Source organism: Nyctereutes procyonoides, unplaced genomic scaffold (genome assembly GCF_905146905.1).
Source record: "Nyctereutes procyonoides isolate TBG_1078 unplaced genomic scaffold, NYPRO_anot_genome, whole genome shotgun sequence".
Lineage (NCBI taxonomy): Eukaryota > Metazoa > Chordata > Mammalia > Carnivora > Canidae > Nyctereutes > Nyctereutes procyonoides.
In genome coordinates this window covers 4,508,159-4,531,520 of record NW_026575022.1, presented here as the reverse complement: position 1 = coordinate 4,531,520, position 23,362 = coordinate 4,508,159, and the positions used below count along the sequence as shown (strand labels likewise).

The 23,362-nt window shown below is 34.9% G+C and overlaps 1 protein-coding gene across 1 annotated transcript in view; it reads right to left on the bottom strand.

Annotated features, from left to right (window-relative positions):
- The window catches only part of LOC129520989 (ephrin type-A receptor 6-like), a 727,437-nt gene that overhangs the window by 143,665 nt on the left and 560,410 nt on the right, over window positions 1–23,362 (bottom strand). The window contains 1 exon segment of the mRNA XM_055342191.1: window positions 3,466–3,628. Coding sequence (XP_055198166.1) covers window positions 3,466–3,628 — 163 coding nt within the window.

The window sequence follows — 23,362 nt, the reverse complement described above, 5'->3', positions numbered from 1 at the left end:
AAAAAATCCTGTTGCTGGTCTGAAAGAGCAACAGTGATGACTGTGATTGTTATTCAGATGCCACTATATTTGTAGAACACTATTCAGTTAAGAATACTATGATTTTGTAAAGGAGTTCTTTCATATTTTATATCACTATCTTATTGGCAAACGAAGAGTTGAACCATGTAAAACAGATATGGTTGAAGAGAATTAAATTGTAAACTAATTCACTTTGCTTACTTAAAAAAAAAAAAATTGAACCTGGCCATCAAATGCAAGAACTTCATCTCCCTTCCCCAACCCACCCCCAACTCTATGCATGTATTGTAAAGTTAGTTAATTAAATAGAATACACAAGAGAGAACTTAGTTCAGTCACTACTCAGGAAACAAAAGCTATAGAAATTAAAAGATGAGCTAGGAGGGTATGAAAAGAAAAAGACTGATGCTGTAGATTGGGATTCATATCATTATATACCTGAATTTATAGTAAACCTGCCCGTATCCTACTATGACATTATTCACTGAAATTCTCTTCTGGATATAAACAGCATGCTTTGAAAATGCAATTTAAAACTAACCAGATAAAAAATGATTCTTTAAATGGTTTTCCCCTAGGCTTAACTGAACCATTCTATTTACCCAAATTCCAGGTTTAGACAAACACATTTTTCAGATTCTTCTCAGACATCCTGTCTCTTCAAGGATCTAATAAAAGTAACTTTCAGGTGATTTACAAATCAGTGATTCAAAACATGTTTTCTGCTGTCTGTTGTGGCTGTTGTCAGATGGTTCTATGGTTCTAATCTTGCACCTCCACTCATTGATTATCAGATTCTGGTAAAGCTACTTATGTTTCTAAAAGGAGAAATCATCTTGTCAGAATTAAGAAGATAATTTGTGTAAACTTCTCAGTATAGGGTCTTGCACATGTTACTTGGTAGAGGGTCTTGCACATGTGACTGGTCATGGTACTCCCTAATTAAGACTCTCACAGGTCTTCAGCATCATCAGAAGGCTCGATATCCTTCACATGGCCAAAGAGCATCTTCATGTTGCTCTTGCTTAACCTCCTGCCTTTAGCTCCCACCATTTCACCTGTATGTCTCCTTAGTGCAGCCACACCAATTTATTTGCTCTTCTTTAAAATTTTCATGCTACTTCAGGCCTCAATGTCTTTGCTATTCCTTTACTACTTCTCTTTCCAAAATGAGCCCTAGCTTCCCACCTTCCAATCGATCCCTTCATGAGCCATTCATGCTCAGCTAGGGTTTCTTCTCTATGCTCTCAAAGCATCCTCTGCACATTTTTATGATAGTATATGTCACCAACCTTGTATTTTTATTTAAATTTTCATTTTCTCCCCACAAATCTAGACGATAAAAATGTGAAGGCTGTTGGTCTTATTATTACCTTTTTTTTATCCCCAGAGCCTCACAAAGAGTATTATATATTTAGTGTCTTGTGCATTTTTGTTGGATGAATAAACATTACTCTGAGTCACTAGTGAGTACAGACCTTTTCTGATAAGAAATTTCAAAGTACTTATTTTTATATAACATCTGAAAGAATTCCAGTCCTGAAAGTACAATGAGTTGAAATTTCAAGTTAAGCCAAATTTAATTTTTTATACTTAGATCAGGGCTTTTTTTTAAATTAGACTAGATTGTTTTCTCTAGAAGTCCCAGATAAACACAAATGACTTATCTAGATTTAGCCTTATAAGTCTGTCTGAGAAATATTTTTGACATAATGATGCAATCCTCAAAAATGTCATACTTGTAAAAAAGATAAATTTCTTCATCTGTGAAAGAAAGTAAGAGAATTGAGATGAAAGGACGCAGTACACACAGCCTGAACAACACAGTGACAGGACTCTTTCCAGGACCAACCAAACTTTCCTTGAATTGCATCCTCTGGCTCTGCACCTAGAATAAGTCTTGAGTAGGGGAAAAATAGTCAACAGGACATAGCACAGATGGCACTTTGAATATTTTTATACTGTTAAATTATGGAAGTATGTTTTGTGATAATTACATGCTACTTCCAATATCATCTCTAGCTTGAGAGTTAGTCTCCAGTATGATTATAAATGATGATCACTGATAAGACACATTCAGGTCATGAGTGTTCTTTTTATTCATTAGTCCACTCTCTCTCCCTAAGCTGTTCTTTCTTATTATGTTGGTGCTTTTGCACTTTTTAGCTAGATATAGTTACAATGAGGAAGTTCTTGTGAAGTGATGTTCATCAATGTAAAAACAACAACACTCTTTCTGTCACAGAATTTGAAATCCAAACAGCTTCATTTTGAGGGAGTAACAAACTGGAGCAATTGGAGCCTGTTTAATGATCTTACCATTATCACTTTTTAATAATTCAAATGAAAGAACTTGACAGGATGGTGGAGTAGTTCAGAGCACAGACCTTGGAAGAAGAGAGCCCTCAGTTTCAAATTTTAGCTTTGCTTCTAACCAGCTGCCTATATCTGGGCAAACTGCTCTATTTCTCTAGACTTCTGTTTTCTCATGAGTAAAATTAGGAAAACAATACTGGTCTCATTGGATGTGGAAAGGTTTAAGTGGAATAATACATATAAAATACATAATTTCTGGCACTTATTAAAAGCTCAATGAATATAGTAGCTATTACTATTGTTATTTATAAAGAATTTTTATACTATTTTTGCTATTCTTGAATTCTTATATAAATACAGGTATTTTAGTAATGATGGGAAGAGATTTTTATTATAATTAGATATTTGAACATTTTTCCATAAAGGAACATTGCAAAAGCCACCCACATTATCTTTACAAAGGTGACAGTAAGATAGATTTCTAAAAGTAAAAAAAAAAAATGAATTCAGTGGTAGAGGAGGATTTAGACTAAATAAAACATCTCAAAGCCTATGTTACATGACATTGGAACACCTCACTCACTTTTGTCTCCCATTTTGATTTCCAACACGCGGAGGCTATGAAACTAATTTGAGTTTCTAATTAAGCCCATGTGTCTATATTTAAACCTATAAAGTACATTTCAGTGGAGTTTTTCTCCTGACCACTGTTTTTATTGATCTGAGATAACAAGCCAAAGCTGCACAATGTTGAACTAACTGCTAAAATCATTTGCTCATGGCTTTATTCTCTCCCAAGTTTTCATTAGTATCACATTATGATGCCAAGACTGGTAAACAATTAGGCTGACACCACCAACTGAGACTCTATGTTATAGCGTGAGTGATGAATTCTGCATAAAGAGATGTATTTGGGCCACATTACAATGTGGGAGAGCAAGGCATTTCATGGAGGCATTTAATGATAGCACCAAAACATTAACCAAAATGTCTGTATGAGTATTTACATGAACAGAATCCTGTCTGATGAGACTATTCACATTTGGGGACATTAGATTTTTAACTATCAGGTCAGATTGGAATAGTACTAAATTAATGTCTTATTTTATACGTTCATGTAAAACTTACTCTCATCTCCTGTTTCAAATTCGAACTTCTGACTGTAGCCACTGTATCCTGTTGCAGTCCTCACTCGGATATGAAATATGTACTTGGTGGCTGGCTTGAGGCCTGTGATGATGACGCTGGGTGCCTTGGACCTCGTGGAGGAGTAGGTGAGCTGCTCATGCTCCTGGGGACAGAAAAGAGGAGAGAGGAAATGAAGTAGAGTTATTCCACTGTTTCCTAGAAACATGGCTGTGTTAAGCTGAGGAATTATGCTCAGAATATCAAAAATATTGATTAAAGAGAGGTGTAAGCATGGTTTTCCATCATTCAGCACTGAGTTATTTATCGTTATGATGCACATGATATGGCCTGGACTTGGAAATTTATTAAGAGAGATGATTATCTTATATAAACCTGCACTGGGAGTGTTGGTGATTCAGATTTCTGCTCCAACTCTAAGGAATGGTGGTGGCGTGAGAGCACGTGTACACAGAATGGCAGCTGCACAGGGAGCAAAACTCGCACGTCCGATCAGAGCACACGAGCAGAGTGCAAGGAGCAAGGGGGGGGGCAAGTACAGCTACTCACTTCTACCCGCAGGTAGTGCCAAAATGCCGGCGCTATCCGTGGGTAGGCCTGTGGGTGAAAGGAAACATAAATTAATTGTTTTTTTTAAAATGGCTGTATTTTATCCTGACTCAGTCGCTTTGTTCCAAAACTCAGTGATGCCGCAGTGGTTGACGACTCAAGCTGAATGCAGCTTGAAACAGAAAACTATGACAATCTTCCCTGAAGGGAGAACTGGCTCCTCCCCCAGATATCACAGTTACCTTTGCAAAGAGGTACAAGTCGCACAGCCACTGTGAGGTAGGTTCTAAGACAGTCTGCCCGCGAAGGGGCATCAAAGACACAGCAAGGTGAGAAAGGTCTAGCCACACCTGCAGAAGCAGAGCAGGGAGGGAAGCTAGGTTCCCAGGCACCTGCAGGTAACTGCCCGGCTACTCCCTCTCCTTGCCAATAAGGAAAGGCTCACCTCTGCTGACTGAATGACCCGGTCAGGGTCTTCCGAGAGGGGTCTCTTGCCCACCAGCTCAGAACATATAGGAGACTGTCCACAATATGCTGCTGGTGGAGACAGATTAAACTTGATACTGTTTTTGTACAGTGTTACTGTTCAATAACTTTATAATGATATTTTAATAGGGTATCTTAAAAAACTGTATTTGTATGAATAACTCCTCTAAATTCACAAGTCAAAATAGGTCACCAGGTCCTTAAGTTAATTCCCCACTATTCTCATAAATCTAATGATGGAGAGTCGTAGGGATGGAAGTGACTTTCAAGATCATTAATTGAATCACTCATTTGATGCCTAAACACTATCTCTAATATTCCCATCGAAATTTCACGTAGCCTTTGCCTGAAAATCTGTGTTGTTCAGGAGATCTTCCAGATTAACAAATGAAGTTATACAAATCTACACACGTGTAGTTTGTGTCAAACTCCATTTATTTGCTAGGGATGCTTTAAGATTTAGAACTATGAAAATCATTTCCCTAAAGCTACTTTTGAGAAAAATATCCTAATCTTAAAGATCATTTTTAAATTTTATGGCCCTATTTGTCAGAACTTTATATGCTACATGGTTATTCTGAGTCTAGTGAGGAATTGAATTTGCCATCTACACCCCAAATAGAACTATTTATTGAACACAAAATACAAAGAAAAAAATGAGTTAACAATAGCAACATTTTAACTAAAAAAGACAAAACTGACAAACTGCAGTTTATATTTATCTCTAAGTAATTTTGAATTTAGGAAGTAAATAAGTACCTACCTAGGATAAAAACCAGACATAAAATCTATAAAACTATTGAGGGTAGTAATCAATTAAGGGCTAAAAAAAGGAGCTAAGATCAAGGACTTTACGATTAGGCAGCTTGACACCCATATTGTAGAATAGAGAAAAAAAATTGCTTGTGGGCAGCCCAGGTGGCTCAGCGGTTTAGCACTGCCTTCAGCCCAGGGCGTCCTCCTGGAGACCCGGGGTTCGAGTCCCACGTCGGGCTCCCTGCATGGAGCCTGCTTCTCTCTCTCTCTCTCTCTCTCTCTCTCTCTCTCTCTCTCCCCGTGTCTCTCAAGAATAAATAAATAAAATCTTAAAAAAAATTCCTTGTGCACTAATAGAAGAGATGATGTTGTTTCTTGTAGAAATTTGAAGAACTTTTGGGATTTCAATCTCACATAGAAGAGAATATTCCACCTTTGATGGAATTTCTTGCGATGTAAGAGTTACGGTGTATTTTGAATGGTAGTTCACAATAGGAAATGATGACTGAGAAAAAAAATAATAAAGCCCTGAAAAAAATAAACTCGGCCTCATCCTTAAAGAGAAAAGATACAGATTTTTAAAACCTACACTTAGAATGGCAGCACACCAATGACACGCCATGTTTTTGTCAGTTCATTAAAATGTAGCTAAATAGTAATTTCCTACTCAGTAAAGTTACAGTGAGAAAAGGACACCTTTTCCAAATAGTTTTTAGCCACTTCTGCTGTTATACACAAAAGTGTATCTGTAGCTGCTACATCCCTGGAATATAAATCCTCAGGTAGGAAATGTGCTTACACGTTTCCTCAGCCTAAATCATAGCAGTGTGGTGACTGTTGTCTTAACATCTTGCCACCTCTCAGCAGGCCAAGAGAAGGACTCAGGAAACAGCAGTAATGAGGGTTTCCTCGTTCCAGTGAACAGCAGTCCTCCCTCCTGGTGTTTGAAGCTTTTGGGAAATCAAGTTAACACTTATACATTACAAGCACAGGGCCCTATTGTCTCAGAACTTGGGCTAATTGCTTCTCTGCTGACGTAGCAACACCGATTCTAAGTAGCTGTCATCCAGGAGAGACCATTCTTTGCCACAGAACCATCTAGACCTTTTTATTCATCCTCACAGGCTAAATTCTGGACGTGTTTGAGTAGGGTATGTGTGCAAGTTTTCCTGGAGTTTGCGCCACAGAGGAATTGCTGGTTTGATGACATATATGTGTTCAATTTCCTAGGTAATACATCCCGTTGGTCATAAAACTCTTAAATATGCTTTTCATCCTCACTAAATCCATTGTGAAACCCTTTTTGCATTCTTAAATTTATTTATTTTTGTATTTTCTTCTCTTGTTCAAGCTTTCCAGAGGTTTGAACTAACTTTGGCTTTGTTAATATAATTGTGTGTTTTCTATTATGTTTAATATCTGCTCTTACCACACATTTTCTTTCTGCTTTCTACTTTCTTTGTGTTAATTATGCAATCTTCTAACTTCTTGCATCTCATGCTTACTCACTAATTGTCAGTATATCTTTTCAAATATACTACGTTAGTTTCACTCTAAATCTACACTATCTATACTCCACGCATTTTCATATATTATTAATGAGTTCTAAGTATTTACTGATTTCCAAAACTATATGATTTTTTATCTCTTTGTGGCAGACGGATCTAGGATTGTCACTTTCATACTTTTATGGCTCAAGACAGGTTGTCAGGGAGTAAATAAATAGCATAAACTGAAGCATAACTCCACTGGTTGCACTGGACTATGGATAAAACAGTGGATGCTTGTTGCTGAGCACGTGGGCAGTCTGCATTAATGTTTGCCGCTGAAAGTAAAACAGTTTGTTGGACTCTTTATCCTTGGATAAGCATGAGTAATAGCACCAATGAGAAAAAAAATTATTAATGATGTACTTTAATATGTTATGTATATCATTTTTAAAAACACACATATATAAAGTTTCCATTTTATATAATTGTATCTGTATATATTTTAAAAATAGCTCAGAACTGAATAGTGTGAGCATCAGATATTGTCCAACAGAATGTGCATGTTGACCTGTGCTTATGGTTCTCTTCCCATGTGTCGATCCTACAGCTTAGACTCATACACTGCTCCTTCCCAGATGCTGAGAAAATAGGCTTTTGGGGAAGTCTAGTCTTACTATCACATTCAACCTTTTGTTTAATTAAAATACTGAATCTCGCTTTAACTTTGTAGATGTCGACTCTTCATGGTAACTAAAAGGAATGTTCTTACCACATCCTGGATCTTATTATCATTTAATCTAAAGACTATAACTTAGTGAAAAGAAATGGTCTAATGTGCCCAGTTCATATGGCCACATCTTTCTAAAATCATTGGCAGCATGGCCTTTATCAACAAAAGGCAGCCTGTAGAGAACTCTGGCTTGGAATTTGCTTGTCTTGGTCTTGGTCTTGGTACTACTTACATAATGTATCTTGCTTGGTAAGTAACCTTGAAGGCTTTGATTTACTCATATAGCAAATTCATGCCTTCCAGAGACACTGAGTGTCCACTACATCTAAGGAAGGTTCTCGGGCAGTCTAACAGATGTGTGATACATAATCACCAATGTTCTAACTAAGCAATTGAATTCTGTATTTTTATGCCAGAAATACAAGTCCCCTCTTTTCTGCTGTGACTTATTCTTGTCACTCCTTCACTTACTCTTGGTTTACCACACCCACTGGTGGAAATAGATTCAATAGGCCCACAAAGTGGTCATCATTTAGTTGGTTTGTTTTCTGTTAAAATCTTTGGTGAGACTTCTGTAAGATGTTTCCTCTTTGTTTTATTATTTAATTTTAAATTAATGGGATTATATGTGTGATTAAAAATGTTGCAGGCTTTTTCTGCATTTATGTCTAAATATATATCAGCAATTCTAAGACAATCATGATTTGTGCAATGCCTTACAATACACATTCTTTATATAATACTCTTAATAATCTTGTGAAGCAAGAAAAATTTATCCTCACCTAACATACAATGAAACTGGTCAATAAAAAATAAGCCACTTAACCAAAGAAAGTCACACAACTACTTAGTAGTTTCCATTCAACTTGCCTTTTTACTATATCCAATTAATGTAGATATGTCCAGGACAAATATGTTTATAGATTAGACTTTGAGCCAAGGTCATGTCGCTACATTTTACATTTACATTTTTGATCATCTATTCACTAGAAATAACTTTGAATTTAAGACATCCTGTAAGCCAGATAGCAATGATTTGATGGCATCAGAGTATTTTTATAGGGATACCTCCTCAATGACAGAGACAATTCTCAACATTAAACATTTTAACTAGTTGTTACAAATGTAAAATTATTTTCTACTATGGTTAACACATTTATGCAGCCTGTCTTAATTTTCATTCTGTTTTTTATAGCATGTCATATAGACAGATTCCAGGAAATACAGGGGCTTATAACTCACCTGATGTTGCATAGAACGTAAACTATTCTTGTTCAGGGCTGGGAATACAATTTATTTGATAAGGTCCAGGAGATTCTTCTAGAATGTTTGATGTATGTGAAGGTACCTGAATGACTCTATTCATAGAACAGTATGAAGAGGACAGATTAAAGAACTGCTGGATTTTCTTTTACCCTTTCAAGTCATACCAAGTTAAAATGATCAGAAGTAGGCCAAAAAATTAGCACTTTACTATCACAATCATTTTTTAAAGATTTTATTTATTTATTCATGAGAATACACAGAGAGGAGAGAGAGAGAGGCAGAGACACAGACAGAGGGAGAAACAGGCCCCATGCAGGCAGCCCGACGTGGGACTCGATCCCAGGTCTCCAGGATCACACCCTGGGCTGAAGGCTGCGCTAAACTGCTGAGCCACCTGGGCTGCCCTATCACAATCATTATTATTACTATTCACTACTAGCATTATTCTTTTAGCAACGTTCTAATGAAGCCAAAGGAAAAGTTCTTGTTCTATTGACTAGCAGACTGAAACTATATATTCCTGAAAAAATAAAAAGTATTGCAAGTGATCATTAATGGCTCTGCTAGAAGTTGCCTAAGTCATTTTTTAATCCCTTGTCTTTCTCCATTTCTGTGTCTTCCTCACCCTGCCTCTCAGGACCAGATGCAAACACACACACACACACACACACACACACACACACACACACGTTCCACAACACATAATGGGAGTCTGTGGGAGACATCTCCACAATAATCCTCTCAAAACTCAACAAATTAAAAGCACATTTAGAACATGACTTACTGTCTGCAGAAAGATTTTTTTTCCTGAAAAATCAAGAATTGCATGGGCTAGAAACAAAGCTTGAATGGTTATCAAAGAATCTTGTTGCCTAAACAATGGTATTAGCAAATCCTGAAAATATTTCATTTGATTAAAAGAAAGTTATTTTACATGACCTTAGAAAAAGGAAAACTTGAGTACTAGATCTGCTCAGGGTGTAATGATTGCTTCCCAAAGAAGAGAGACACCAAATCTGGTGGATTTTATCTCACAGGTTCCTATAAGAATGAGCCCTATAGGAAGCAGGTACTTCTAGATCATACCCTGGCTGAAAGATTTTTTTAAAGATTTTTCACATCTTTACTTTATTGATGTAATCTGATTGCTGATGTGGATTCCCAAGTGCTACAGAAGTAGACATAAATATATTTGTTCATGGGAAGAACAGGCTTCCATAAAATTAATACCTAGACATTCTCATTGGTTCTTCATTTTTTTTGGATTTAATTGGAATGAATCAATCTCTGAGAAAATTATCAACTCCTAATACACTGCAGTTGCAGGATGTGCAAAATATAGCATCAGAATGAGCTGTGTGAACTCAAGAATTGAAGTTATAGCATACCTGCAAAATAGGCATAATCATAAAAGAGCTCATAGTTACTAAAAAGTCATCCATTTCCATTCTTTTATTAGTTGCTTTAATGCATGTCACTGAAGCATTGAAATATTCTTTTTTAAGAGAAATTTTAAAGAGAAAGAATCTTATTCTACTATAGGCAAGTCATAGGTATACAGAAAGGTTCTTCCTAAAACATAATTATCTTACTGAAACCTAAAACAGTATTTTTTTTTTTTTGCTTAAAATGTAGGAACTATCTCTTCTAATGATTGAAATAATAAACCATTGCTTTCTATCTGCCATTTGTAATTTTCTACCTAGAAATCTCCAGAGAATTAACTGAAAAGATTTAGAATAAGTGAAGTCAGTTAGCCAACATACAATTATCAATGGTTTTCCTATATACTAGCAATGACTGATTAAAATTCTACTTTACAATATTCCAGTTACTGTATCAACAGAAACCTAATAATACTTGAGTATAAGACAAAAAATTGTGCAAAACCTATTTGAATAAATCTATAACATTTTACTGTAGAAACCAAAATGAAAATCTCTTACTTTTCTTCTCTTATTGCAATGTTAAGACCTTGAGTAGAATATTCCCTTAGTAGAATTAAAAGCAAGAACTTTATTTGCCCAAGTTCTTTAATGGAATGGCTATTAATGTGCAACTGTTAAATGTAATCACATTTGACTTAGGCTTTTGGTAGATGACCAGTTAAAGACTTTTCTGTTTTCTTATACTGTAATTATATTTGTCTTGTGTTTTTAAAATGTGAAGTGTAGGGATCCCTGGGTGGCACAGCGGTTTGGCGCCTGCCTTTGGCCCAGGGCGCGATCCTGGAGACCCGGGATCGAATCCCACATCGGGCTCCCGGTGCATGGAGCCTGCTTCTCCCTCTGCCTGTGTCTCTGCCCCTCTCTCTCTCTGTGACTATCATAAATAAATAAATAAAAATAAAAAAAAATAAAAAAAATGTGAAGTGTATTCTAAATGTTATAAAACAACTTATCTGTATTTTCCAAATTTATTATATGTCTTTTTCACCTTAATGTGTATACTTATGAAGAATTGTCTTTGCATTCCTAAGATAAACTCTACTAATTAATTCTTGTTCACAATATAGTATTATAATTTTTATTGCAATTTTGGATTCAACTTGATAATATTTCAACTAGAATCTTTAAACCTATGTTTATAGGAGATCTTGGCCTAGTGTTTTCTTATATTTTTCCATTTTTATTATCAATCTCTGGTTGTGATATTTGGATTAGATTGTATTTAGAGAATATATTTTGAAACTTGCCACTTATTAATTTTCTGGAATAATTTATATAACATGGGAATTATCTATTTCTTGAAAGCTTAACTGAAATGGGCCATTAGGGGACTAGATATTAACTATCATTTATAATTATTTTATCCTATATTTGGATTATCTTCTAATATAATTTTGGTAATTGAGAGAAAATCATCCATTAAATTTATGTTTTACAATTATTGTTATAAATTTTACATTTATGGTTATAAATTTATATCTAGTCTTGTCCTATCATTAAAAATCTCTTCCATAAGTAACATTTTCCCACCTTCTTGGCAAGCTTGTTTATTTTGTCAGTCTTTTAAGAACTTGCTTTTGATTTTTTACAGATTCTTTTGTTGATTCAATTTCATTAATTTTTAACAATTTTATAGTTGTTAATTCCTTCTTTCTACACTATTTTTTTCCTGCATTGGTCATATTACACAGGTTTGGATAAATGTGTATCTCAATGTCTTTCATTTTACAATAATTTATAATTTAGGTTTATTGCCCTTTAACAGGTGATATTTAAGTAATATTTTAAATTTTCAAATGAATAAATTTGGATGGTGAGTTCGGGAGGGGTTTTAAAAAAAATAAATTTTATTGCATGATTTTCAAAGAATAATTTTATATTATCTAGCCCCTTCCTCTAGTCATTTCAGTTATTTCCTCTCTCTATATATATCCCCAAGCAGATTGCAATTTCTTCACACATGTGGTCTATATTTCCCTCAACAATAAACAAACAAAAAAGCAAATGAGGGGTGGATGAATAGCTACGGTTTAATATACATCTAGTCATTGATATCCATCAAGAAATACCTAAATAATTTAATAGAGTGGGTATCTGATATAGTTCTGCTCACATATCATTGGGAACTGGATTCTGAAACTGTTGCTTCCAAGTAGGAGTGCAACAAGGGATACAGCTCACACAGATTATTCTGAGAGGAGATTGAAGTTAGCCCCACCAGCTGGGGGAGATGGGCCTGGTGCCCAACAAAGGTGACTGCTCCAGAGACATAAGCAGGCTAGAATGATTATCATTTTCTCATATTTGTGGACATACATAAGACAGAGCTTCTAATTTGGGGAAAAAAGGGGTTAACAAGCTAGTTGATACGGGATTCTACACTAGTGGATTGGGTATATTGAAATGTTTCCTTAGGTAAAAACTGGCCACTGCTAAAACAAAATTACAAATTGTGCGTAAGTAAGAAAAATGTAGAAGTAGGTATTCTAAGTACATGACTACTTTCTGATGGCACTTTTGGAAAAGTATCATTTAGCATACCACGGCTATAATTTACAACAATCAACTCTTGATTAGCCCCAGTGAACCAAAATAGGAGGTAACCCCAAATCACTTTGAAATGCACTCATTTTTTCTTATATTCCTTTCAATATGTATCATATTTCATCTCAAATGAAAACTAAATGCATTCCTTGAACATTAAATGTTAAGCAATAGTAGGAGATCGCACAAATGGACACCTGATAATAGAAGAATATTGATCTGGAATTAAACACTCATAATTGATTTTCAGAAAACAGATAACTTATATGTAGATAATTAACTGCTTGAAAGAATGGTTAAATATACTATTAGGAGAAAGGCTAAATTATTATCGTGTCATCTTTAGAAAATACTAGTGCTAGGGTGAGACCATTAGGATCCTAGTTGTAGTCAGTTCATCTATGAAAACTGGGAAAGTTATATCCCCTTGAAGGGTCAAGCTTGTTGTAAGGATAAAGAAAAATAATGTGTAGAACCCTTTTACAGGTTCCAGCAGGCGTGTAGTATAACACAATTTCTTTATTTTAAGACTATTATTGGTAGGTGGTACATTTAATCCGGGGCAATGATAGGCTTGTGCTTTGAGGTAATTCTGCAGATGCTGTGAGAGGTCTTTTAAAAAATTTTGTATGTATTTTGTTTACCTTTTAACCTTTATATTCCCACTGCTTAATGCAGTTTAACGAAAATATTACAGTCTCTCATAATATATTAGCAAAATGATTGAATAGAGAAATTAATGAATTAATTGCTCTATAAGTTTGGATTTTAAATTCTATTTATTGTTATAGGAATTTAATATCAGTCTACATGAATTAATGACAGTTCAAATGAGAGATGAGAAAACAAATTAATGACAACTCAAATGAGATATGGGAAAAATTGTTTTGCAGGCTTACAGCACTTCCACAATCAAAATGCAATAATATTACATCAGTATAACTGGCTTGGTTTTTTGGAACACTGTGGAAAGTATCCAAGATTCTACTTGCCAAAAAATATTTTGCTAAACTGTATGCTTACAAAAAACTAAGATTCATGTTGAAATATCTTTTTTTTAAAGATTTTTTTAATTTTTATTTATTTATGATAGTCACACACAGAGAGAGAGAGAGGCAGAGACACAGGCAGAGGGAGAAGCAGGCTCCATGCACCGGGAGCCCGACGTGGGATTTGATCCAGGGTCTCCAGGATCACGCCCTGGGCCAAAGGCAGGCGCCAAACCGCTGCGCCACCCAGGGATCCCTGAAATATCTTTTAATACATATCTCTTAATATTTATTCAGTTTTAATGTTCCCATCTGTCTTCATGTAACCTACCTTCATACAGATGGGATATAGGCTTTTCGTCTGTGCTCTATTACTCTATAAATATTTATAATGCTGTTCAAGCAACAATTAAATGTTTAAAGCCTGATAGCTGTCCCTGAAGAAAGTGCCTCCGAAAGTTCTTAATGATTTTTGTAAAAATGTATCATAGATAATTTTAAATTTATAATTAATTCTTAATGTTTTTGATAATTTTGTATGAGTTTCAAAGGCAAGTGTAAATTTGGTCATAATAATAGACATACAGATAGAAAAAGGAGAAAATATGTAACAGAATAAAATATTAAAAATCACATTTATTAGAGTATTGAAGATTGGTAAATTATTTTACCTAAAGGGAGGAAATGAGAAGGAAGAAGCATAATCATAAGAATATTTAAGGATTATCCTTTATTTTTTACTTATTTATATATTTTTTATTTTTAAAGATTTTATTTATTTATTCATGAGACGTACACACACAGAGAGAGGCAGAGACACACGCAGAGAGAGAAGCAGTCTCCCTGTAGGGAACCCGATGTGGGACTCCATCCTGGGTCTCCAGGATCACACCCTGGGCTGAAGGTGGCACTAAACTGCTGGGCCACCGGGGCTGCCCAAGGATTATCCTTTAATAATTTTGGAAAAATTTACAAATCCCTGTTCATCTCTATAGTTTACATCAAGTATTGAAACAGCTACCTGAAAGCTAGATGAAACAACTTTGAAGATGAAATTAGGATAAGTTAGTAATAAAGGCCATCTAGAGAGAAAAAAAACACTAAATGTCTTTGGAAACATCAATACACACACGTTGACTTCTTCAAATATAAATGGTATTCCAACTGTCAAACTGAATGTGTTCAAGTTAAATTTTTAGAACGATGTGGCTGAAAGGAAAGGCACGGATGCATGGTGCCGTGATTCATTCTACCTAACTGTGCAATGTGGATTTGAAAACTAATAAAGCTAGAAAAGAGACTCTGTTTTTTAAAAAGCAAAAATATAAAGCAGTTATTTTTCACAATAGGGCTAATTAAAATACATAAAAGTTAAGATAAATAAAGGATAGCAAAAGACAAATCTTTGAACAGGAGATAACTAGAGTAAATGCAGGTGACTGGCCCCTAAAACTGTCTCATGGTTGCCAGATTTTCCAACAGAATGGAAGTAAGTAATAAGGGAGTTAAGATGGGTAGAATTTCACTAGAGTGAGTATGCTTGTCGAATAAGAAAAAAAACATTTTGTTTTTTTACTGGAAAACAGTATCATTTGTGAATAACAGTTAAAGTCTTACGTTTTCCAAATCGGCCACGAAATGTGATATAAGAGCTGCTTCGTGCATTGAAAAGAAAGCGGAAAGTCATTTAAATATACAAGCATTAGAATTCCTTAACCTCATTTGGAATAAGACAGAAATAGTTTCTGTCTGATTTTTCATTTTTATCTTTTTACTTAAATATGTTTTGTCACCATGATGAAACTTTAATTTTTTTTTATATTTGTTTACGGTCTTAATTGTGATCTGATGACAGATATATTTGCTTTGTTCAAAATTAAAACAGATATCTGTTAAGATTGATCTACAAAGCTACAAAGCATAGTTTAAGTTTCAAGGAACATAGTTCCCCCGCCCCAAAAGATTCTCAACTTTCTTTAGAAGTGATATCCTCACTTGAAAAGTATCACATTATGTTCTAAATAACACAATATTCTCAGTTAATGATCTAACCCAGTCATTGATTTTGAATTTCCTTGGAGGACTGGTAATATTAAAATGTACATCAAATGAATGCCTCAAGATTTATAATAAAATGTAAGTTTATCTAGGTACTGTGACTGGAAACTAAGTAGTATTTCGTCCCTGAGAGAAAAGAAGTAATATAATAGTAAGAAACAGATTGTTGTAATTGACAGTTTCCCACAGAACACACACACACACACACACACACACACACACACACACACACACACGTTCTAGTTCCATTGTGGGTATTTGAAACCAAAGGACCCTGTAAATTTGTCGATGACCACAGATGGTGTTAAATGAATGTAGATGAATTGAAGGCAAAGCAAACTCATTTCCTAGTAACATTTTTAATCTCTATCATTATCAAACAGTTGATTAATATTATTTACTTATTAATAAACATAAACTAGCTTTGAAATCAAGTTAGAATGAGAGAAAACTACCTATGATGAAGCAGTAAGTTAAATTGAGGGTTAAAGGAAAAAAATAACCCCACCTTAGTACAGCAGTCACTGTTCTTTGGCCACAGATGTTCTGCCTTTTAAATATTCATGCAGTTTGTACTTGGGAGGGCTGGTGGTGCTATTCATGGATGCTTTTTCTTATTTCCAAGTTTGGATAATTTGATCTGTATAACTATTTTATTTGTCATGAATACATTGGCACAACACAACATCCAGTCCAGTTTCAAAGAAACGGAAAAAATTATTTGTGGGAGTTTTCTTTCTTTTTTTCCTTTACTTTGATGAATGATTTTTTTTTTGCTCTGAAATATTTTCAGACATAAGTATTTAAATAGACTTTGAATTTTTAGTATTTCATACATACACAAAATTAACAAATTTGCTTTAGCCTAGTACTAAAAAATACTTATTTTTAAATTAGTATAGATTTTTAAAAAATATTTTATTTATTTATTCATGAGAGACACGGCGGGTTGGGGCAGAAACACAGGCAGAGGGAGAAGCAGGCTCCATGCAGGGAGCCTGACGTGAGACTCGATCCCAGGACACCAGGATCAGGCCCTGGGCTGAAGGCAGTGCTAAACCACTGAGCCACCCGGGCTGCCCTAAATTAGTATAAATTAGAAGCAGACTTCATAATGTAATATTATGCAGGTCTAAAAACAAATAGTATGGCAAATTAAGGATGGTTGCAAACTCTTTCACACTCTTCTCACTGAAGAGTCAGGACTCTATCCTCTCCTCTTGAATCGGGTCTAGCCTTTGACTGATTTGACCCATAAAGGAGAAGTGATCAACTGCCAGTTACTGGTTCGGCCTCTGAGAAAACTGGGTTTTCAACTTTGTCTTGGAACTCTGCATTGGAATCTAGAAAGTAGGATTAGGCTGAGACTCCTGAACTTCAGGGAATCCCAAGAAAGCCATGTGGAGGGAGGGCCCCTGCAGAGAGAGGTCATGCAGTGAGAGGAGGGAGAGAAAGAGAGAAGACCGCAAAGGAAGAGAGAGGATGAGGGAGAGGAGATGATGAGGAGAGGATGATGCAAGGCCAGCCCCCAGGTGTTCCAGCCCCAGTCCCTAGCCTATTTTCTATTCTCTCAGCTGAGGGTCCAGAAACTGAAGCAGAGATGGGCTCCCCTGCTGTGTTTGGTTCAAATTCCAGCTCCGCAGATGCATGGGCTATCACACTTACACACGGTTATTTTTAAAGTCACCGCAGTTTGGGAGCAGTTTGTTATGCAGTAATGGGTAACTGGACAAGTAGACTGAACATTAATCTGCACTTTGTAGTCTCTCATTTTATATGACTAGTTCATTGATCCCATTTTTTTCACTAGATTTGCTTATGGTATTTTGAAGATTCCATGATAATATAAAAAAATTTACTCAACTTAAACGTCCCAATTATCTGATTCTTTAGAAGGATTTATGAATTTTTACCCTGAGATGATAGGTTAAATTAGTCAAAACAAATATATTATTATTATATATTATATTCCTTTTTAATCCTTTTTTATCAATATATTGATAAACATAAATGCAAAGAAAACAGTTCATCTAGATTCCATATATCATAAGTAATCCTCAGTCCTAACCATAGTATATGAACCTCTGAAATTCAAAGTACTCAGTCTAACAAAGGTTGAGAAGGATTAAATTTGTTATTGTTTTACAGCATTTAATACTGCCAGTGGGCTCAAGACACATATTCACTCTCTTTTTTGACATAAGTCAAGAAGATCATTTGGAAGAATGAAATTGTTATTTCAATCACAACAATTAAATTGCATATGCAAGCTCACCTATGAAGGCAACCTAGAAAGAATTAGCCAAACTAACTTCTTTTATTTGCACTCTCATTTCATTTTCTTCACCATAGTGAGTTTAGGAGGACCTATCCTACAAATCAGAAGATAAAAGCTTTTCTACGTTTTAAATGGGGATTTCTAATTCTGTTACAGTTTCAACAGGATCTTCTATATTTACTGATACACTGAGTGACCTTACTGATTAAAGCACTGGATCGGAATGCAGAGACACAAAGCCATCTTTCTGTGACTCACAGGACAGATGACCTTCAGCATGTTATAACATTACTGAGCCACAGCATAATAAGACGAAAAAATGAACATAAAAACCTCAGCTCCATCCACCGCACATATTTGTTGTGATGGACCAAATAAGAGTGTATATGAAAGTGTTTTCTAAACTGTAATGTCCTTTTCAAATGTAAGATAGAAGGATTATTGTTGCTGTTAATGTTATTAAATAGGTGCCCATGTAGTTTCTGGAAATATCGTCACTTAGAATAAAATAAGTTTAATAATGAACTATATTCTGAGTTAATGGATGGAAATTGCATTGGTTAATTAATCACTCAGAACCACGGACACTTTCATTTTTTTAATTCAATGTCAAGAAAGTTAGTAAGGTAAGTCAGCCAAGTGCCCAGGTGATTGATGCCTTAGCTGATTAGGTACGCAGTTGAGATCTACATGTGAGAATAACACTAATGTCTACAGGTTTCTTCAAATGACAGATCCTCTCTTAGAATCAGTTACTTGAAAAAAAAAAGAAGAATCAGTTACTTGGGCCTCAAGTCAGTTAGTTACATCTGAGGACATGACCGGTGACTAGTTAATGTTGCCTTCACTGGTACAATGACACCAATCTGAGATTTAAAACTGTGATTTGTAATAATCTTTGAATGTGACATGTTTCAGGAGCTGAGAGGGACTCTATGTCTTCCAGCTACATCCATTTATTTGCTATGTTATTGCTGGACAGCAACAAAATACCTTCATTACTATGCTAACCAATAATTTTTTTTATTTAAATTTTTTATTTTTATTTATTTATGATAGTCAGAGAGAGAGAGAGAGAGAGAGAGAGAGAGAGAGAGAGAGAGAGGCAGAGACACAGGCAGAGGGAGAAGCAGGCTCCATGCACCGGGAGCCCGATGTGGGATTCGATCCCGGGTCTCCAGGATCGCGCCCTGGGCCAAAGGCAGGCGCCAAACCGCTGCGCCACCCAGGGATCCCTGCTAACCAAAAATTGAACAAAGTCTACACACGGTCTTTTTGCTAAAAGAGAAAGTTGCTAAATACGCTAAGTTAAAAACTGTTATGATGCATAATTCATTAAATAGGAAGAAAATTACCAAGGAGTTGTTTATGATAGCAGTTGTAATAACTAGACACATTCAGGCATAGCTAAATTAGGACAGAAGGATTTCATCCATCTACCTGCTGTGATTTACCCATGAAATCACAAGAATCAAGGGACATATGGAAATAATGATTGCACTGATTGTCTTCCTTAAATGTCCTTGTGTGAAATAGAAGGATCAAACACAGGTTCTGGGAGCAATTTGCCTTTGCCAACTGAAACTTGGCCAAAAACAATTAATTTATATTGCATTCAACCGTGAAGAACTGCAGAATATTTCCTCAGCTAAAACTTTACATTTTCTCATTATAGACTTATGATTTTCTATTACTAAAGGTTTAAAGAAGATCTAAATTATAATACTTTCTTCAATCTGTGGAATTGTTGGTATTTCTGATAGTATTTAAGTCACCAGTTTCTAATTAAAATATAAATATATATATGATTATAAACCTGTCTTTTTTAACATACAAATTGAGACAACAAAATCTCAAGAAAAAAAACCTATATGAACTCAGTATATAAAGTTACTAAGAAAGTTAAAACCACTAAAGAAAAACTTTTCAAAGATTAAAGCCCTTACAATAATCAAATTTTCTGATTTTTCCATTGAGATACCCAAGTAAATGGACAGATTTCTATTTTTGTTTGTTCCCCTAAAAAATCAGATCAGTATGGATTCTACAAGGTCACTGCAAATACATGATATTAAAACACAGCCAAATTCTGTAGCAACATAAATGTTTTTATGAGCAGCAGGTGTATTCTTTGAAAGACTGTAAAGCTATTAACAGCCCAGTAAGGAGTACATAATAATAGGCTGTTAACTCAGCCTCCCTTACAAGAGTACCAAGGAAGGACATTTGAAACCATTAAGACAAATGCATTTTAAAAAGTGTCCAGTATGAATGCTTTATGAAGAGAGGTTCATTTAAACTTTATGTCATTAAAGTAATGAATGTAGCCTTCTTGATTTGAATATGCCTATCCAAAAGAATTATTTAATTACTCTGAATAAAAATAAAATCATAATTTTGAAACCAAATATGTTCCAGTCATGGTAAGTACTTGAAAAATGAATTCTAAGTTAGATTATTTTTTTTTCAAGTTCCAGAATTTGAGGTTTATTCTAACAAAGATTTATAATACTTAATACAAGTGTCTTGCCACCTGAGAGTTTAATAAGCCTGTTTTAATAAATGAATGAGTGATTTCCTAAGATATCTTGTATATTGTTGACATTTCAGTTGCTCACTTTGTAAGAATTATTTGTGATTTAATTTCCATGAGGTCACCTCTAGATATATGATTCATCTGTTATACTTTATACAGCTGTAAGCTATTTTAGTTCTAAACTATTTCTATAATTTTACTTATTGCTCCACATACATTTTTCTAATGCTGTGATAGTTTTCCACATTTGAATTCCAGAATTTCATCATATGGGATTCATTGCTTAATTATCTAATATGATGTTTTTATTAGGTCTTTGAACTATTTCCATTTAAAAAAATAACTAGGATTATAAGGGTGGTACAATCTTTATATAGAATGACCTTTCCAAAAAAAAAAAAGCCAAAGGAGTTTGGTTTTATTAGTTTTTTGGAACTATTTTCCTCCATAGAATTAAAAAAAATAAGGCTGTCAAAATGTTTCTGGTTATAGTTTATTTGTGAGGCATAGAATATTTGGTGATGCTCAGTGAGCTATAACTACTTTGTTGGATTTTTAGCAGTTTAAAAAAGATATACATAATAAAGTATTTGATTTAACTATAAAAACATGTCATATTTAAAATTTAATAAAAATAGAACAAAATACTTTTATTTTCCTACCTATAAGCTCTTGCTTCAAATTTGTGCTTTATTGAAATAATTCTACACATCGGAATAGCAAATTTTTTTAAGAATAGCAATTATTTAATAAAAATATTGGGAGTAATTTCCTGTGGCAACGAGTATTATTTTTCCATAGCCCTCATTCTGAAAATAAAGGAAAAAATTTAGAGGAAAAAGGATACATGTATCATTTTAAATAACACTTTCCGACTGTAAATGTATGAATGAGAGATAAAATAAACATTTATGTTTTTATAATTTCTACACTTGGCAGCAATAAAGTTTGGCTTAAAATAGCATTTCCCAGAGGGTTTTCCATGAACATTATTTCCAAAGAATATATGTTGTGAAGGTAAATTTTTTTTCAAGTTGTATGATTGTGTAAGTTTGGGCCTTCTGGTGAGCAGATTAGAAATCATTCCAACATTATTTCAAAATGAAGTTGAAACTGAAGACATTTATGGACAGAAATACAAGCGTGGGTAAAATGGGAAAGACATCATGTAGACAAGGAAAGCTTTCAGAACACAATGCAAGTCTGATTCCTCTGGAAAAAGGAGGTGAAGAAACAGGACTGGGTAGAAAATGTGTCAGATGGCAGTGCAACTCTGAAAATTGTGATCAGGCATTCGGGAGCCCTAGAGAGAACAGTGTGTGTTAGAGGAGGTCTGCACTTGTCAAGAAAGGCCTGATTGTAGGACGAGAAGCCAGGAGGAATGAGGCTTTGATAAGAATGCCTAGTGGATCCTAAAGGTGCAGCAGCTTCTCTGACAGTAAGAGAATCCTGTTTTTGAACTCCCCTTGCAGCAGCTTGAATATGATCTCGTGAGAGGAGATCTACGTTGTACACTGTCCATAACCATCACTGAGGTCAAATTACTTTGGAAAACACTAGGCTAAATACTTGGTTGCAGGTTTTCCCTGAGCATTATTTAATATACCCGCGTGATCTGCTGAACTCCAGAGCTGGAAACTACGTGCTACATATTCCAAATTGATTTGACCATGCGACCCCTGGTGATAAAAACATCCACTGAGACTAGCTCTACAGTACGCACTTTGGGAAACATTAGTATAAGATATACTAAATTAAGAGAAATTCTGAGATACCACGAGTCATATTATACAAACTATTTTCTATTGCAATGGTATAATTAACTTAGGGCTCTGTGCTCCTTCCCTGTCCAACCCTCCACGTCTTTCACAGAGATCTTTGCTAGTGAGAATTTTGTGTTGAGCATATCCTTGCTTAAAAAGTAGTTATTATCACATCTGCATGAGTGCATAAATGGCACATTATTTAGTTTTGATTATCTTTGAGATTTCTACAAATACTGTTATACTGTATATAGTCTTCTGAGACTGCATTATGTTTCTAAGTATATCATATTGGGACATTACACTGCTGGTACTCTTCTACATTATGGTCAAGCACATTTATACAGAGCATTCATTTTCAGTAATATGCATTACTCATGGCCCACCTATAATTTAGTCACTTTCTTGATGAAATTGATTTTTTTAAACAATGTTTCCTAAAACAAGAAAGGGGAACCCCCTTGTACTGTTGGTGGGAATGCAAACTGGTGTAGTCACTCTGGAGAACAGTATGGAGGTGCCTCAAAAAGTTAAAAATAGAGCTACCCTACCATCCAGCAATTGCACTACTAGGTACTTTGTTAAAAAATACAAAAATACTAATTTGAAGGGATACATGAACCCTGAAGTTTATAGCAGCATTGTCTACAGTAGCCAAATCATGGAAACAGCCCAAATGTTCATTGAATGATGAGTGGATAAAGAAGAATGGTGTATACACACACACACACACACACACACACACACACACACACACCTACATGTAAGACTGGGTGTTGTATGGAATTGTTGAATCACTTGATTGTACACTGGAAACTAATATTACATTGTATATCAACTAACTGGAATTTAAATAAAAACCTAAAAAAACCAACCAACCAACCAAAAAAATGCTTCCTTAAACATTCTGGGATATTGTTTTAATCACACATGTAAGATTTTTACAGTATATACAGGATGAAATTGCTGAATCATTGGATATGAAA